At 32.5% G+C, this 19,431-nt stretch overlaps 1 protein-coding gene across 3 annotated transcripts in view; it reads left to right on the top strand.

The window, feature by feature from the left end:
• LOC132736517 (C-myc promoter-binding protein-like) overlaps nucleotides 1-19,431 on the top strand; it is a 65,812-nt gene that overhangs the window by 20,531 nt on the left and 25,850 nt on the right. For all 3 annotated transcript variants that reach the window (XM_060723655.1, XM_060723654.1, XM_060723656.1), the window contains exons 8-22: nucleotides 39-283; nucleotides 1,030-1,096; nucleotides 1,647-1,702; nucleotides 2,982-3,126; nucleotides 3,678-3,771; nucleotides 4,197-4,278; nucleotides 4,689-4,869; nucleotides 5,143-5,284; nucleotides 6,273-6,418; nucleotides 7,105-7,160; nucleotides 8,366-8,428; nucleotides 14,670-14,879; nucleotides 15,636-15,756; nucleotides 16,225-16,353; nucleotides 17,170-17,452. In XM_060723655.1, the coding sequence (XP_060579638.1) occupies nucleotides 39-283; nucleotides 1,030-1,096; nucleotides 1,647-1,702; nucleotides 2,982-3,126; nucleotides 3,678-3,771; nucleotides 4,197-4,278; nucleotides 4,689-4,869; nucleotides 5,143-5,284; nucleotides 6,273-6,418; nucleotides 7,105-7,160; nucleotides 8,366-8,428; nucleotides 14,670-14,879; nucleotides 15,636-15,756; nucleotides 16,225-16,353; nucleotides 17,170-17,452 (2,020 nt within the window). The remainder of the gene's footprint in view (nucleotides 1-38; nucleotides 284-1,029; nucleotides 1,097-1,646; nucleotides 1,703-2,981; nucleotides 3,127-3,677; nucleotides 3,772-4,196; nucleotides 4,279-4,688; nucleotides 4,870-5,142; nucleotides 5,285-6,272; nucleotides 6,419-7,104; nucleotides 7,161-8,365; nucleotides 8,429-14,669; nucleotides 14,880-15,635; nucleotides 15,757-16,224; nucleotides 16,354-17,169; nucleotides 17,453-19,431) is intronic.

Here is a 19,431-nt window from a genome sequence, read left to right as displayed (position 1 = left end):
TTATATCAGTCAAAATAAAATAAACATTACTATAAAAGGTATATGGAGCAGCTATCACATTTTATGAGGAGTTTCCGGAAGAGAAGCTTACAGATTTACAGATGCGTCACCTTGGCTTGAAAAACAAACATATCCGTGAACAGTACCGTATCATGAAGACTGTACATTCCAATAAGAGCATATGTCTACTGTCACATTGGCCTTTCTTTGATGCTTTTAAAAAATTGCTCAGCTATCTATATAGAATATCTATCACTGGATCTCATATTGTTCCAATAGAAAGGTAAATTTATTACTTTACTCATGTAGGTGTGTTATCATTTACCTGTCCGGGATTGACTTCTAATGCGAAGTTTGTTCTGCCAACTGTTTAGAGCCTGGTCAAAGTAGAAAGCTATAAGGCTGACCTGACCTATACTGAAGGTTTTCGTTACAGCATTTTAAGGGTTAAAAATTGTTTGTTATTACATGTAAATTTACAAGTTCAAGATATAATATGCTTTGAAAAACAAAACTTTATTAAAAAAAAAAATGTTGATTTACTGCAGTACAACCCACTGCATAGCAACCCCTTTTAGGAGACAAGGTTTTGTTGTTGGTAAAAGGTGTAACTGTGGAGTGGTTAACTTAAATTCAGTGTTCAATCTTAGTTTGGAAAGATTTGATTCTGTTATTGTAACAAGGTTATTGTTTTGCAGAGGTTGCTTTGTATATTATTGGTTATAAAGATTTTTGTCAGGTTATATGGCCCTATATAATTAGTTGTTTGTAAATATAACCCAAGCCATTAGGCGATATTAATTAGGAATTAAGAATATTTAGAACAAATTTATGATACTGCAAACTTCCTTTTAGAGAAAAAGAGAGAGATTTCTTTATAAATTGACAGCAGCCGTATATGTAAAACTATATAAACATCACAATTATCCAATGCAAAACAATGTTACAATCTTACAGTATTATTTTAACAATAAGCTTCTACATGAAATCATAACATTATGTTTAGGATGTTATTTATTTTATTTTCAGACATATATCACATTTCATGTATGATGTTCCTTATCCATCTCCCCAAAGGCCTAGAATTCTTGTTCAGGTAAGTACCTATATGTATAATTTTCTTATTTATTTAAAACTACAAAAATTGTGCTATGTATAGATGTCATTGTGACCCACATTGAATGGTCCTTTATTTACCAAATATATATATGTATGTGTGTCATCATTGATTGTGACAAGTTCACTTGATGGAGAATCCTTATTTAGATCTGTGTATTGCTGCTTTAAGGTCCAAGTTAGATCTTATCTGAAACTTGATCAACTGATTATTAATGTTCACTGATAATTGAGGATTGCATGGAAAAAAATTAGTGATAATTGTACTATTATTTTAAAAGAGGCAGTTAAATTGTTTAAAGTACATGTACATTCAGAGATTTATCATAATGTTCTTTGATATGTGAGAAATGCTTGTTGAGAGATACAGATTGCTTGTTAAATCAGTGATTATTGTTCACTGATATATGAAGATTGCTTGAAAATTCATACAAAATTATTAAGTTTTTATTAGTTTATTAACATTAATGAGAAGGAAAATAATTGATAGCAATGCATGTGTTTATCAAATGTATTTTGATACATTTCAGTTGAGTCATGATTCAATATCTCTGTCTATGCCTGAAGACTCGCCTCTCCCACAAAGGTACATTAATAATTAAAGGTTCTATAATAAAGTTTAATGTTTTCTTTCTAATGTTGAAGTAGATATTTTCATTTTCTTTCAATCATTGTATTAATACAAAATCCAGGCAAAGAAGTGGACTGGAGAGTGACTAATATTAACAGAAATTGTACTGAATTTAGAAATCTTAGACTTATATGCCAATTTGCTCCACTTTTCAAAGAAAAGGTGTGAAGTTATTTCCATGACCCTCTTGTTTAGTTGAGGTTGGTTAACCTTTTTGTTAAGGTCCATTTTCACAAACTTTTCACTTGAAATTTGAAATCATATCAAAAGGGCAGATAATCCAAAAATTCCTTTTTTGCAGAGTCTTTAAGTGTTGCCCCTCTCTACTTACAAGTTTTTTTGCTTTTGATAATTTCTCAAAAACTATTTAAAGGTACTCGGTTCAAATTTGAAATTCATTTTCACAGTTAAAAAAACAAAAACGGAATGCATTTTAGAAAAACAGGTTATTTTTAAGCTGATTTTTTTCTCAGTTATGCCCCTTTTATGACTTAGACTTTGTATTTTGTTTCTATGTGAATTGACCTCATTGATTTTTTCTGTTTATTAAAGTGCTTTTCTGCAAATATTATTTTATCTATGGATATTAAACATAGAAAGAAGAAAAAATGATATTTAACATTTTTAAGTTAAAGGGTTTAATTTGGGTTTAACTTAGATGGGTACATCACTATCCTTAAAGCTATCTTGATAGATTTAGATTGCACTGTCTTAAAACCATGTAATCATTTGTAAAGTATTCATTAACATGTAAGGTCTGAATTTAGATACATGTGGTATCAAATTTCACATTATAATGTTTGAAATCACCTTTATCTTTACCAACTTACTTTCGATTTCATATTGTTACAGTATGCAGTTTCAAATTTGTATGCAGTATCATATTCTTATAAAAAAAACACATTGTATGTTATTATAAATAGAACCATCAAATTCAAGTTTCATTTTCAGTTTTATTATGAGTAAAGCTATTTAACTACCTTTTTCCTAAATTATGAACCAAACTGATAAAATATGATTCAGATTGTCTGCCCTTAGACAAAGAATTAATAGGCTCATTGTATTTCTTAGAAAACTAAATGAAATTAAACAAATAGCTACTACATTGAGATACCGATGTTTATTTTGTCCTTTAACATGTTTAAAGCTATATGTCTGCTGCAAAAATCATTTTGAGTCTGAATATGCCTTTCATTGTGAGTCTATTATATATATGATGTTGTGTATTTTCCAGTGGTGCTTCATTTGTAACGATGTTAAGAAATCTGGGTCCAGAGAACTGTATGACAATATTGCTGTATGTTCTAAATGAACACAAGATTTTAATACATTCACTCAGACCTGCTGTCCTAACTAGTGTTGCTGAGGCAGTCTCTACTGTAAGTGATATTTTTGTTCCCTATTTTCTCTTTTTCTGGAACATTTCTTAAAATTTGATATTGTCCAACATGATGTGTCATCAAGACTGAGGGTGCTACAAAAAGCTTAAGTGACAAATTGAAATTTACTCCTATACCACTGTATGATCAAATTGAATTGATATAAAAAAAGAAGATTTTACTATTTTAAGTAGTTGCTGACAATACAAGTTAATCAGTATGTTTTTGTCATTACCTAACTAGATTAAAACTCACAAATACTGTTTGATGTTTTAAAATAATCTTTATAAATGGTTGAAAATTGTTGAAATCACACATTTGCAACTATTAAAACTTGAAGCCAGCTGTTCGGAGCTGAATTTTCCCATGTGATCAGTGCAGGCCAAATCACCAGAACATATATGGCCTACAGGCTGTTCAGACAATACTTTACTCTTATTTTTGAAAAAAAAAAATCTTAAAATATTGAATGTTGTTGAAAGATGGACAAGTCTATTTAAGATACAATGTATTTAGCATGGTAAGTTTTAATAATTTTGTTTATTTTACAGTTAATATTCCCTCTACAGTGGCAGTGTCCGTACATTCCTTTATGTCCTCTCGGTCTATCAGATGTTCTTAATGCTCCTACACCATATATCATAGGTAATATTGCTTCTTTTCTTTCTATATGGAAGTGTAATGTATCATACTAATACTTTAGAAGATAATGTTTTATGATTGACTTGACCCTCAGTCTGACCTTTACTTGTGTCAGAAATTTACATTTGCATTTTCTTTATTAAAACAACATGTACTTAAAAGCATTTATGCTTTAAAAAAGTACTATATTGCTTACAATTCTTCTTTGATATCAAGATTAATTAAAATGTTTGCAATGTCCATCATAAAGAGGTAAAAAATAAAACAAATATTGTTAGATTTGTTCCCTTTTCTTGAGCTTCAAATAATCATTTTGTAAAAAAAAACAACAGTTTTTGCGTGGTAGAAGCTTATTTATATGAATGTAAAGGTATGATAATGTGTTTGTTTGTAGGTTAAGACTAGAGATATTTTGTTTGTGTTTGTAGGTTTAGACTCGAGATATTTTGACTTGTTTGATCCCCCACCAGATGTGATATGTATAGATCTAGATACAATCAGGATCTGGCCGTAAGTTAAACTGTTCATTATGTTTCCCTCAAATTGAGGGTAAGTTTTTATGTTAAAACGTTTGATTTTATTTTTAAAACAATGATCTTTTACATTTATTGAGTTCAGTTAATAATTTTAAAGATTAAACCAATATCTTCGTATCATTTTTGTGGATGTTTTTTATGTTGCTCTTAGGGAGTAAAATATAATATGATTGGGAATATCTCCATAATAGATATGTGATTTTAATCTTACTTCTTTTGAATTGTTTGTATCAATTTAGGAATATCCATATGAAAAGTTTGTCTCCAAACAGTCTTGAGCCTGATGATATTGCAGGATAAAATAGAATTTGCAGATTTTCAGTATATAAATAGTTCCATGGTAAAAGTGCATACAGTACAGTGTTTAATTTAATGTTAATTCAGGCCAGATGACAAAAAGAATATCTCATACAAACTGCTGCCAAAGAAAGCTACGAAAGTGTTGCAGGAGTCACTTCATAAACTGTATGATAGACTGAATGAAGAATTACCTCGACAAGGTCATGATGATGTCACCCTTGATATTGCTCCCATTGATCAAGATTTTAAAAGAAAACATAAAGAAGTGAGTGATAAAACATGGAGGACAAAGTTTTTACATATAAAATATATGGTTACAAATACAAATCATAGATATTTGCAAGAAAGTTTTCCTCATTAAAATAATGACCTCAATATAAACTATAACCATAGTCTTGAACAACAAACTTTCCCAGTATTGAAATTATATTCCTTTTGTGTACTAGTGTGACACAGCTTTGTATAAGTAATCTTTATTACGAATTGCTACACATTAATGTTTCAAACAGATAAAAAAATCTTTTTGTTTCTGTACTAGATGATGATGGAGTTACAGATACAGGAGTCATTCCTGAGGTTTATGGCTTGTATATTGAAAGGTTATAAAAACTACCTCAAGCCCATAGAGAATGCACCAGATCTTGACACAACAAATGCTGCTTCCCTCTTTGACATGACAGGTAAAGTATCTCTACCACATGCTTTTTATAAAAAATATAAACAAAAACACAGAGATTTCTTCTCTCCTTTAACTAAACGGTTAATTTAGTTTATGTGCGTCATAAGACCAAGGGGTTAAGTTTGTTGTCTTCAAACCACTTGCAATCTCACCTCTGTAGGTCCAAACGCACAGAGGACTTTGGATTCTTTCTTGTGAGGAGGTTATCCAGCTAGCTTAATGAACGTCGGTGGTTCTACTCAGGTGCCCACTTGTGCCTGAAATATGTGCAGAGGGGCACCTGAGGTTTTCCTCCACCAATAAAGCTGGAAAGTTGCCATATGACAGTGCGACATAAACCAAACAACATAAAGAAGTATTATTGTCTAATGACACTGGGATCTACAGTGATCCTGATGGTGGTTAATAGATCCCTTTTTACATTTTACTTAGGTGAATGACACAGCCAACTTTAACCTTGCAACTGACTAATATCCATTTGTGAAACTATTACACCAGAAATCAGTAGTTTTCTAGGCTGTCTACTGGAAAATATAAGTTCTGAACAATTACTTATGTTATGCCTTGTGATTGGAGACATAAAGTTATTAAACTGTCTGTCCATCAGTCCATATAGACATGGTAAACATTTTTCAGCAAGATTGAGTTTTCCGAAGTTCTTATCGTACAAATGACTTCAAATTTAAACATGTACTTGCAGACAGTTTATATAACCTCTGAGATTAGATATGTCAGATTATCAAATTCTCATTGTGAGACACAGAACAATTAAAACTTGACCTTTCAACATTTATACCACTACATCACTTTAAAAAAAAAAACCGAAAAAAAAAAACTTTCATCTCACAAAACTGTTCATCAAAATATTTACTGGATGGCCATGAATTTAAGTTTTATTCTTCTTTTGGAGCATTTGTATATATCTCTCATTTTAATTCATTCACTTAAAATCCTATATGATATCTATATAATTTTATGTATTATTTCAGGGTTTTTAAAGAGTAGGGAGAAAGCAAACCAAAAGTTTTTCCAGACATTATTGAGGACACAACTATTTAACAGATTTATAGAGGAGAGATCATTTGTCTCGGACAAAGATGACAGTCTAGCTTTCTTTGATGAGTGTACAGAAAAGGTCAACATTCTTTCTAACATTGTCTTTCCTCTACTCTCAAAGTTCAATATTATTTATAGAAAAGTCATAAACTATGCTTTAAACTTGGTCACAAAAGGGAAAATATATGGCCTAGTAGTTACGGTTAAATTCTTCAAATCACTATCTCATTATCACTGTTGATTCAGATATTTGCAAAGAGTATTGAATTTATTCAATGAGGAAACTATACAGCTTACATTTTCATTGTGAATGGTTCTTCTCATATATTTACATGTGTCTGAAATAATAAACTCCGTGCCCACCAAGGTCGTCTACACAATGTTCTAAATGACTTTATCATAGCATCCAGCTCGTAATATCAACTTTAAGTCTGCTTGAGGCAACTGAATCTACATGTGCCACTAGTGGAGACCAGGATTAAGAATAGGGGAATAATTTAAATAATACTTTTGAGGGAAAGGTGTCAAATTTTGGCTTCAAAATAAGTGAATTGATGGCCCTGACATACACATTCTTTATATGACTAAGAAATGAAGAGTGTATAGCTAGACATCATTGTGGCCTGACTCAGTATGATTACATTGGCTTGTTGTTAAAACTACTAGCACAGTATTATTGTATGTACACTGTGTATATAATGGAAAGTATTGATGTATATACTTTGTGTATATACAGGATATATGAAGTTGTTTTAAATGTTACAGGTTGACGAAACAAAAGATGAACCCAAATTAATCGAATTGGATGATTCTTCTAAAAGGTATATCATTCAGTTCAATTATATCATATGCTTTAGGTGAAAAAGATAAACCATTTCATAATATAAATAAATAGGTGAAAAAACACACATGAAAAAATATATCTCTATATAACAAATAGGGAAAATAATACCATACATTTGACATTGAATGGTAAACCATACAATTTAGATGGAAGATACAAAGTACACCATATTATAGGTGATAAATTGTCACTAAACATTTAAGGCTATGCAATATGGATGAAATGGTTTACAATATGTTTCAGTAATATGTAACTCCCCAACTCCAATCTTTACCAGCTTTAGATTTCTAACAAGAAGATTTTGTGCAGTAATAACTTTATTATTTATAGAAGCTCCACTGAGGTACAAAAGTGTAAAAAACATTAAATTTTGTAATTTGACATAGATTAATTGGAGGACTTAAATTAGGAAAGTATGAAAAAGATTTTAAAGAAATATACTTAGACTAAGAATCAAAATGATATTTAGTGTAATTCTAAGTCTGAATTTAGTTAAATGTGATCAAACACTGCATTTTAAGGTCATTTTGCACATGATTGTTCTGGGAAAACAAAGTGAGTGAATGATCTTAAAGGGACTCCACTGAGGTTTTTTGACGATGACGGGACTGGAAATAATTTTTTGAGATTATTACTCCATTTGATGTAGATCTATCCTAATAACTTATGTGTAAAATTTCAGATCATTAGCTAGCTCCATTTTTCCAGAATAATTATTATAATAGTGAAAAATGACCCAAATTTGAAAAGCGTTTAAACGCTTTTCACTCAAATCAGACTGAGAATAGCACAAACATATGATTTTCAATGCATTTCTTGTATATTTCTTAGTTATATTTTATTTATATTTTTGTTTAAAGTGCTCGTGTTTATCTATGTGAAAAATTAAAACGTTATGTTTTAGGCTAATAAACCTCAGTGGAGTTCCTTTAAAATTTGCACACAAGTTCGAAAAGAATTACTTGTATATCAAATAAAAAAAATGAAACAAGAGTTCTTTTGTGGCATAAAATCTCATTGGAGAGTTGGTTTTAAAGATTGACATCAAAGTTTTAACATTTATCCAATCCAGCATGTTATATTTCAAAAGTTATCTCTCTTTGAACAGAAATTCACTGTATTATTTACACTCTCTTTCTTTATTAACTTCAGTCAGTATTATTGAATTAATGTATATTTCAGTGAAAGAACAATGTTCATTTTACCTCCAGAGCCTGTAGGCTTGCCAGAAGGGAAAGCATACAAGTTAGTAGTTAAATTGCTTTTGTTAGCTCACCAGAGCTGAAGGCTCAGGGTAAGCTATTAGTATCAAAGGGGGATGCTCCGGCGTCCGTCGTCATGCGTCAACAATCGTCTTCTTCTCTGAAACTACTGGACAGATTTACTTCAAATTTGGTCTGTAGCATCCTTGTGACAGTCACACTTGAATTTGCTCATGTCATTCCAATTGGCCCCTTTTAGGGGTCAGCAGAGCTAAAAATAGAAAAAACCTTTAAACATCTTCTTCTACAGAACTAATAGATGGATGATCACAAAATTTTGTCTGTAGCATTCTTGGGTAGTCTTTTATCAAGTTTGCTCATATGAATTTGATTGGCCCCTTTTAGGGGTCTCTAGGGCTAAAAATAGAAAAACCTTTAAACATCTTCTTCTACAGAACTAATGGATGGATGATCACCAGAATTTGTCTGTAGCATTCTTGGGTAGTCTTTTATCAAGTTTGCTCATATGAATTTGATTGGCCCTTTTTAGGGGCCGCAAAAGCTAAAAATAGTATATCCTTTAAACATCTATTTCTACAGAACTAATTGATGGATGATCACTAAACTTTGTCTGTAGCATTCATAGGTATTGTTTTATCAAGTTTGCTCATATTATTTTGATTGGCCCCTTCTAGGGGCTACTAAAGCTAAAAATAGAAATACCGTTAAATGTCTATTTCTAGAGAACTAATTGATGGATGATCACCAAACTTTGTCTGTAGCATTCTTGGGTAGTGTTTTATCAAGTTTGCTAATATTATTTTGATTGGCCCCTTTTAGGGGTCTCTAGGACTAAAAATAGAAAAACCTTAAACATCTTCTCCTACAGAACTGATTGATGGATGATCACCAAACTTTGTCTGTAGCATTCTTGGGTAGTGTTTTATCAAGTTTGCTCATATTATTTTGATTGGCCCCTTTTGGGGGTCTCTAGGGCTTAAAATAGAAATATCTTTAAATGTCTATTGCTAGAGAACTAATTGATGGATGATCACCAAACTTTGTCTGTAGCATTATTGGGTAGTCTTTTATTAAGTTTGCTCATATTAATTTGATTAGCCCCTTTAAGGGGCCGCTAAAATTAAAAATAGAAATACATTTAAACATCTTTGCCTACAGAACTAATTAATAGATGATCACCAAACTTTGTCTGTAGCATTTTTGGGTAATCTTTTATCAAGTTTGCTCATATGAATTTGATTGGCCCCTTTTAGGGGCTGCTAAAGCTAAAAATAGAAAAACCTTTAAACATCTTCTACTTCAGAACCAATTGATGGATGATCACCAAACTTTGTCTGTGGCATTCCTGGGTACTCTTTTATCAAGTTTGCTCATATTAATTTGATTAGTCCCTTTTAGGGGCCACTAAAGCTAAAAATAGAAAAATAGAAAAAACCTTCGAACATCATTTCCTACTGAAATAATTGATAGATGATCACCAAACTTTGTGGCATTCTTAAGTAGTCTTTTATCAAGTTTGCTCATATTAATTTGATTAGCCCCGTTTAAGCTAAAGCTTAAATACCTCAGGTCATGGCATTTCTTCAAATTATTGTTTAAACATATTCTAAGCTCAAATCTAATATTAGAATATATTGACATTCCAACACTGAAAAGCAGTTGTTTCTGGTGAGCGACTCGGGGCCATCATGGCCCTCTTGTTTATCTTAACATTTACCTTGTGTTGAATTTTTATTTTGTACTGGGAACTGTCCATGAATATGTTATAAATCTTTTAGTATCATATAACAATATTTATTAGTATAGATTTTATTAGACTACTGCAGGTCAGCAGGTCTGTTATTGTTCTGAGGCTATTGAAGGCTTAAAAGAAAAAAACTTGACCCGCCAAAATATTTGCTCAGTAGAAAATATGTCAAATTATGGAATTTTTATACCCTCCACAAATAAGGGTGGTATATAGAAGTGAGCTTGTCAATCAGTTGGTCGATCTGTCCACTTCATGGTTTCCAGACAATAACTTCAGTTGGAATGAAATATCGTAATCAAACTTGGTGATTAGCAGGCTTATGTTGGAGACCCCAGTTGGGTTGTTTTTGGACTCCATAGGGTCAAGGGTCAAGATCATTGTTACTTAAAATAGAAAAATGGTTTTCGGACTAGTCATTCCTAACTAGTCCGAAAACCATTTTCTATTTTAAGTAACAATGATCTTGATATATACATACATATATATGTCAAGCTTTTGTGGAGACCTCAGGATTGCTCTTGGACTCCCTAGGTTCAATGTCAAGGTCACTGATACTGAAAATAGAAAAATAGATTCTGAAAGATAACTGGAGTAAGAACTTAGGTATTGTATTTTGACTAGGTATATAGGGAAGTTATGTGGAAACCTCGCTTGGGATTGCTTTTGGTCCCAAGGTCATGGTCACTTTTTACTAAAAATAGATAAATGGTTCCCAGACAATAACCAGACTTAGGAATGAAATATGATAAACTATGTATATAGCAAGTTTTTGTGTATTTGTTACATGATTATAATACAGGTTAATTCAAATATGGCTTCAGAAGACTTATTTTTCAATTAGTTAAAGTAACATTATGCTCATTTTATTTGATGTCAAGTTGAGCAGAATAGCTATATACACAAGATTGACTATTGTAATGGTTTTTTTTTTAACCAATGATTGATGCTAAAAAAATGTTGAAGATAAAATATCAAAACTGCCTTAAAGTTTCATTAAATAAAATATGTAAACATATTTTTCCATCGGCTTAAAAACCAAGCATTCTATAGTTTCTTTATTATTTTTAGCTCACCTGTCACAAAGTGACAGGGTGAGCTTTTGTGATCGCTTTTCGTCCGGCTTCCGTCCGTCCGTCCGTCGTCCGTCCGTAAACTTTTGCTTTAAATGACATCTCCTCAAAAACCACTGAGCCATTTTCATCCAAACTTCACAGGAATGTTCCTTTGGTGGTCACCTTTAAAAATTGTTCAAAGAATTTAATTCCATGCAGAACTCTGGTTGCCATGGCAACCGAAAGAAAAATCTTTAAATATCTTCTTTTAAACAACCCTAAGAGCTAGAGCTTAGATATTTGGCATGAAACATCTTCTAATGAGTGTCTACCAAGTTTGTTCAAATAAAAGCCCTGGGGTCAAAATTGGCCCCGCCCCCGGGGGGTCATTGATTTTCCCTATATGCATATAGTAAAAACTTAAAAGATCTTCTTTTAAAGAACTGTAAGAGCTAGAGCTAAGATTTTTGGCATGGAACATCTTCTAGTGAGTGTCTACCAAGTTTGTTCAAATAAAAGCCCTGGGTCAAAATTGGCCCCGCCCCGGGGGTCATTGATTTTCCCTATATGCATATAGTAAACACTTAAAAAATCTTCCTTTAAAGAGAACTTTAAGAGCTAGAGCTTAGATATTTGGCATGAAACATCTTCTAGTGAATGTCTACAAGTTTGTTCAAATAAAAGCCCTGGGGTCAAAATTGGCCCCGCCCCAGGGGGTCATTGATTTTCCCTATATGCATAAAGTAAAAACTTAAAAAATCTTCTTTTAAAGAACCCAAAGAGCTAGAGCTTAGATATTTGGCATGAAACATCTTCTAGTGAATGTCTACCAAGTTTGTTCAAATAAAAGCCCTGGGGTCAAAATTGGCCCCGCCCTGGGGGGGAATTGATTTTCCCTATATGCATATAGTTTAAACTTAAAAAATCTTCTTTTAAAGAACCGTAAGAGCTAGAGCTTAGATATTTGGCATAAAACATCTTCTAGTAAATGTCTACCAAGTTTGTTCAAATAAAAGCCCTGGGGTCAAAATTGGCCCCGCCCCAGGGGGTCATTGATTTTCCCTATATGCATATAGTAAAAACTTAAAAAATCTTCTTTTAAAGAACTGTAAGAGCTAAAGCTTATATATTTGGCATGAAACATCTTCTAGTGAATGTCTACCAAGTTTGTTCAAATAAAACCCCTGGGGTCCAAATTGGCCCCTCCCCAGGGGTCATTGATTTTCCTTCTATATACAGGTGAGCGACCTCAGGGCCATCATGGCCCTCTTGTTAACAGTATTGTTGTAAATCTCATTAAAAATTGTTCATAAGTTATGATTTTAAAAGGAAAACCCCATGGTAACACTGAAGTTCATATACAAATTTTAACATTCAAATAAAGACTTGTATAATTAGCTCGTGTATGCGCTATGTCATGGTTAAATCAATTGTAACCATGTGGATCACAGTAAATATGAGATGCTCATGCAAACAAACTTTTACCGTTTTAGTTTCACGGTGCATTAGCCCTGTCGTTTACAAAAAGTAATCATCTCACAAAAAGATTGAATTTGTATGAAAACATCTGTTATATAATGCGGAAATATACCGTTAAATTCGGACTGCTACTTTAAAATGTTTGTAAATTTTCTATTGATGTACAGATGACCCAAAAGCGGAGTTTCTTATGTAAATAGAATTTGTACTTCCGATTTCACCACAATTTATGGCTTATAAAACTAATTTTGGTTGTCTGGACACCAAAATAAGAACGGGAGTCGATATGAAACATATTTAATTAAAGAAATGTAGCTATTTCTTTTTTTATGAAATGTTATTTATTGTAGCTTTAAATATAGATTGTTATGAATTGATTACCACTTGTACAATCCAAAAGATATTTTTGGATTTTTTTTGTGAAATACATAGGTTATTGAGTATACATTTTAAGTAAAATATTAAATTGAAAACAACTATGACAAAATAAAAGCTATTTTGAGTTTTCCTTTAACATGCTATATTAACACTTTGATGGGTATAATGTCATTAAGGTGGGGGATACGTACAGTTTTAGTTATTTTTGTACATATTTCGCTTATTAGTCCCCTACCGGTTTACCGGAGGGGACTTTAGGTTTACCCTCCGTCCGTCTGTCCGTCTGTCTGTCAGTCCGTCTGTCTGTCAGTCCGTCAGTCCGTCCGTCCACAAAACTGGATCCCGCGATAACTTGAAAAGTTCTGAAAATATTTTTATGAAACTTCGTATATAGATAGATGGCAGTATGGAGATTATGCACGTCTTTTTCTTTTCTTCCTATGTTGACAATTCTGGTTGCTATGGCAACAAATAGGCTGAAAATATGGCAAATTTTACACATAAACTCGATCCAGTGATATTGCAAAAAGTACTGGAAATATTTTTATGAAACTTGACATATGGGTAGATGGCGGTCTTGGGATTATGCACGTCTTTTTCTTTTCTTCCTATGTTGAAAATTCTGGTTGCTATGGCAACAAATAGGCTGAAAATATGGCAAATTTTACACATAAACTGGATCCAGTGATAACGCAAAAAGTACTGAAAATATTTTTATGAAACTTGACATATGGGTAGATAGCAGTCTTGGAATTATGCACGTCTTTTTCTTTTCTTCCTATGTTGAGAATTCTGGTTGCTATGGCAACACATAGACTGAAAATATGGCAAATTTTACACATAAACTGAATCCAGTGATAACTCAAAAAGTACTGGAAATATTTTTATGAAACTTGACATATAGGTAGATAGCAGTCTTGAGATTATGCATGTCTTATCTGTTCTTCCTATTTTGAAAAAATATCAGTTGCCTTGGCAACAAATAGGCTTAAAACATGGCAAATATAACAATATTTGTGATTAGTCAAAAAGAGCTGAAAATTTTTATGAAATTGCATCTTTAATTCAAGATATATCTCCTCTTTAAGAATTTTGCTTTTAAAATGTTATATTTTGGTGACAGGGATGTTTCAAATATTAACTTTAGAGTGTCCTTCAGTCCGTCTGTCTGTCTGTTCATAAAAACTGTTTCCTGTGATCACTTTTAAAGAACTTTTCCAACAAGTTTACTTAAAATAGAGAAAAATTGAAACATTAGTGAATGGCCAATGGCCCTTCAGATTGTTGATGGGGTTCTAACCGGTAGGGGACTTATGGATTGCTTGCAATACTATGATAATTGCTTGTTGATATACCACTGACAACAGGAAGTTATATTTCCTGTTTACATACTTCCATTTCTGTCAGATGTTGTCTATTACATTTAGTTACAATCTGTTATTATAAAGAACTATTTGATATCACCATTTCTTTTACCATGAATTAAAACAAATATTTGCTCATTCTTAGTAAATAAAACTGCATGTTAATGCCAATAGTTATTGCATTATAAATTATGCGTAACATTGAATATGTCTTAAAAAACCAACTAAATTTGTTTGCAGCTATAATGGATTTCCCAACTTGAACCCTGACCTTTTCTTGGAGAAGAATAAACCTGACAGATCATCAGCAAAGGTTAAAGGTCAGACAATACAGCACAGTCCAGTTGCTAGGAGAACAAAACAGGAGATTAAGACAGCTCAGAAACTTGCCCAGCAATATATCACACAGCCTCCACTATGGGCAAAATGTCTTCTTAGTCACTGTTACAGGTAATAGTAAACACCATTTTGATTCCCCCCCTATCCCCTCCCCCTCCCACACCCAAAGAATGTTGACTTTTTTTATTAATATTTGACCGGAACTCTAAAATTAATATCTGACCAGAACTCTAAATAAGACATTTAGTGTTCTATTGAACAATTTCCTCGAAGGCTTATTGTTTGTGTTTTGCGATTCATACATTTTGATGGTCAAGGTCAGATTAATTAAGATTTGCTTAAATTGTTATAACTTATATATGCTATAACTGACATGTTGAATAACAAAAGATTTAACCACAAACATTGACATGTCCCCATTCTTATTGTATCCACTAATCGAATAATAAAACAGGCCGGAGATCTATTCTGATTTGACTTTGACTTTTTGACATTGACCATCAAGGTCAAATTATTGATTATCAATTCATATATGACCTTGACCTTAATTTGACCAATTTATTCATGATAGAGGACAAATTTCTTGAGATGTAATATGTTGAGACAAATTCTCACACAACTCATGAATCAAGTTCATATGGGTTGTTTTAATCTGTATCTTGCCCACTTAATGAAATGAACTTTTCCTGTTGAACATTTTCACCGTTTTCAGGTATTTTAAAATTGTACGCAGCTGCCAATATATTGTTAGGTCAGATTATATGAATAGGCTGCCTAGCATAAGACTTTCCCAAGAAATTTTCTGAAGAGTTAAGAGACTATAGACTAGATTGATCTATGTTACTATTTTTGTTTGCATTGTTGTAGTTTATGGTTTATGGTACTGCCCGCATTTATCAAGAAAAGTTCATCTGTTACCAAAGCACTAGCATTGGCCTATGAGGTCTTGAAAAATATGCAGAGACAGAAGTTAAAACCCCCAGACGAGGTATGTATGAAGGCTAGCTGAGAACAAATCATGGTTAGCTTTTGTTAACAGCAAGCTTATTTCGCAAACAGTATTATATTCTGTTAAGCAGTGGGAGATCACTGTTTCAAAAAATCTTGTACCTTGTGACCTCAACCTGCTTTATTTTGTAAAAGACTTGTTCAAGTTTTGTGTTGATTTTGCAGTATTCAACACCATATTTCTACTGTGTAACTAATGCAGTAAGGACTATTTTTGCATATTTTGACCTTAATTTAGTAATTTACTTGGATTGAATTTGCCATATGCAATGTACAAATTACTTTCTTTGGTTCACTTGACAATATTTTATTGTTTGTTTATACATTTTCAAAATTTTCCTGAAAGTAGGCATGTTGCTTTATGAGTCAAGAAGTCAGATAAAACATACATGTATAAACATAAAGGAAAATGTTGATGTATATGTATTTGGAATGTATTGTATTGCAGTTGTGTTATCGGGTGATGTTACAGTTATGTGGTCAGTATAACCAACCTGTCCTGGCTGTTAAAGTTTACTCTGAGATGAAACATGCTGGTGTTCAACCAAATGCCATTACCTATGGTTATTACAATAAGGTAAAATTTTCAGGTTATTTCTTACTGAATTTTAAACATCATTATTATGTACTTGTGTTAGTGTATCTCCATTTGAATGGTTTGTCCGTCTTGCTCACCTGTGCATCATCTGTGGAATAACTTTTGAAAAAAGTTTTGCCCACATTTTCATAAACATTTGCACTAGTTTTCAGGATTTTCATTTTAATATTCCTAAATGCCTTCTTTCTCTGTATTTTTCTGTTAAAAATGCGTAATTTAGAGTTTCTGGACCTTTTTAACTTCAACCTATTATGAACAATGAAAGTATCCATTCCAAACCTTTACTACACCTGCCTTTGAGGGATATACTATCATTAATTTTGTTTTTGATTGGAGGCCACTGTGCAAGGATCATAACTGAAGCATTGATTTTTACTAAAATGTAGACTCTTTTTTTTAATTTGAGAATGAATTGTATTTGCAAGATCAATCTTCAGTTTTTACAGCTACAGAAGATACTCTTTATGTCTTTTGGATTAGATTGAAGGTCACTGTCAGAGATCCATCACTTTGCTTGGATTTTGGATAAATTATAGCCCTATGTCAACTTGAAAAATTCCAAGTTTTGTTTGCAAGAGAAATTTTCACACCCACTTGAAATTATTCTCTTGTGTACACTCGTCTTTGAGATCATAGATGTTCAAAGTTCACTTTTCAAAACCCATGACTTGAGCATTGACTTTTACTGAATTATAGCCCTTTGTGATTGTAGAAAATTCTTGTTACAAGTTTGAATTATCAACTACATGTATTTAAGGGATACCCTTGAAACTGCATCTATTACACTTGTTACAGGCTGTACTAGAAGGTAAATGGCCGTCAAGTGTCAGTAAAGGGAGACTACTGTGGAGAAAAGTGAGAAATGTAATCATTGGTGTAGCCAAGTTCAGGAAGGCTATACGACGACGAAGTTTATCTGCATATTCTAACTCTGGAAGCGAGTACGATCAAATTAGTCGAACAAGTTTTGACAGTTTCCTTGAGGATGAGAAAACTGATGTTAAACATGAGTCTATCATGAAGCATGATAGTCATACAGGACGGGTGGAGAAAGTTATGGAGGAGATAGAAAGTACAGGTAAGTTACCCTGCTTTATCTCCCCCTTTCTACTGCTATTTACACTTCCCTTCCTAGTGCATAAGCACTTTGCACTACCATTACTCTCTCTATCCAAGCTGAAAGACTCCTTTGCATTTCCTAAAGCTTTCTCTCAAACAGTATTACTCAAGAAAGATTCAGCTTTTAGCGTAGCATAATATCTTCAGATTAACAAATACTTTAATGTGGATATCGCAAAAAACTTTCATGAGTAAGAAATATTTTTACTAATTATTTTTGATATTATATTTCTTATATCTTACACATAATGATGTTGATTTGATTAAATATTTGGATTCATTATAAGATGATTATTCATTATTCATCACAATAATGGATTGAATTCAATAAGTTAAAGCAGAGAGGTCTGGTTAGAAAATAATGTGCCCGTTGATACGCACTGATTAGAGTAGTGCATGTGATATGTGTAAGCATGTTTTATGGTTTAATTTTTGCTACAGATGTTTACACCAGGCTACGCTGTTGATATATTCATTATAGCCAAGTAGATTTTGTTAGTTTCTCTGTGTTAACATTGATATTAAAATTCATCAAGACTTTGACAGACATGGTTATCAGTGTAAAAGACTCAATTTATTGAATACTTGAAGAAACAAATTATGAAGCTTTTACAAAGGGTAATTTTGGCATTGACCCATTGAAAAACATTATAAGCCGCTCTTATGCAGTGGTTGCAGTTTAGACAGATATCTAATTGTTTAAATGAGATAAATTAATGACTGATTTAGTAACATCTCTAAGGGATGGGGGGCTAAGTGTAGTTTTGCCTATCTAGACAGTAATAAAAGCTTGTAGTGACTGTGTGACTGTTTAGATATAAGAAAGACTTTAATGATTAAGACGATGTATATGTAGTAGTTGACGTCTAGTAGTTGATGTCCTTGACACAATAAACACTGAAATGAAATTTAATTGACAAAAGCTTTGATAGTTTAGATGAGGTAAATCTAGTTGATGCCATCTTTAACATAATAAACTCCCAAGTAGTTAAGATGTTTGTGTGGTCATCTACACACAATTAAAGCATTAATACAAAAAAAAATGTTTCATGTCAAAAAAACTCAGTGGGGTCCCTTTAAGGTAAATATAGTTGCTGTGTTGAATCAGAAGTAGATACAGAATTTAACATAAATAAAGTAGATGTGGTAAAGTTGGCGGTAAATATTTTGTTGTAATACTTACGCTTTAGGAACAGCTTCAGACCGAGGCTACAACTCTATGACCCAGGAAGATGCCAAGAATTTCTCTGAACATATTAGTGAAGAGCAGAAAGATTTTGAAGCTAAACATAAAATAGACATTAAAAATGTGCTGAGATTTAGTTTCGGACGAAAGCATAAGAAGGAGAATGAAATAGTGGAAGAACCAGGAGGTAAGTTGTGGTTGTAAAAAGCCTTAATTTGTATCATGTTAGAATGTCTAACCAGCCGGCGTGCCAGGGGCATGGTTCTATCGGGCCGCTGGCAGGTGCCTCTAATAGTGGGCAGACAAAACATATCCATGTCTTCCTCCTTTATCTGTGGAAGATGGTAAATCAAGACTGCAACAGTGCTGATCTCATTTAAACCTTCTAAAGTGTAAAAAAACTTATGCACACAAAGGACACATAAAAACACATAGTATATTGACTTTAAAACATGATGGTTACATATTTAGTCCTACATAGACATAGAAATCAAAATTCGGATTTAACTATGCTTTTCCTTGTTATAACTGCTTTATTTGTTTCTTATTGAATGTATGTATTATCATCATAAGAAACACAGCTATCTTTTTGTGAACGTAAAAACAGTATCATAATGTATAACAAGTACCTTAGCTTAGAGTGTGGTGTTGAAGCTTTATAGATGACCTTGGCTTCATTTATAAGTCCTGTTTAACACTTAATCTGCTGGAACACATGGTGTCTAGTCTTCTGTGAAATCTAACCAGGCTCT

This window comes from Ruditapes philippinarum, unplaced genomic scaffold, assembly GCF_026571515.1.
Source record: "Ruditapes philippinarum isolate M1 unplaced genomic scaffold, ASM2657151v2 ctg625_1_1_1_1, whole genome shotgun sequence".
Classification (NCBI taxonomy): Eukaryota; Metazoa; Mollusca; class Bivalvia; order Venerida; family Veneridae; genus Ruditapes; species Ruditapes philippinarum.
Note: the sequence above shows the minus strand (reverse complement) of the source record. Positions and strands in the feature narration are given on the sequence as shown.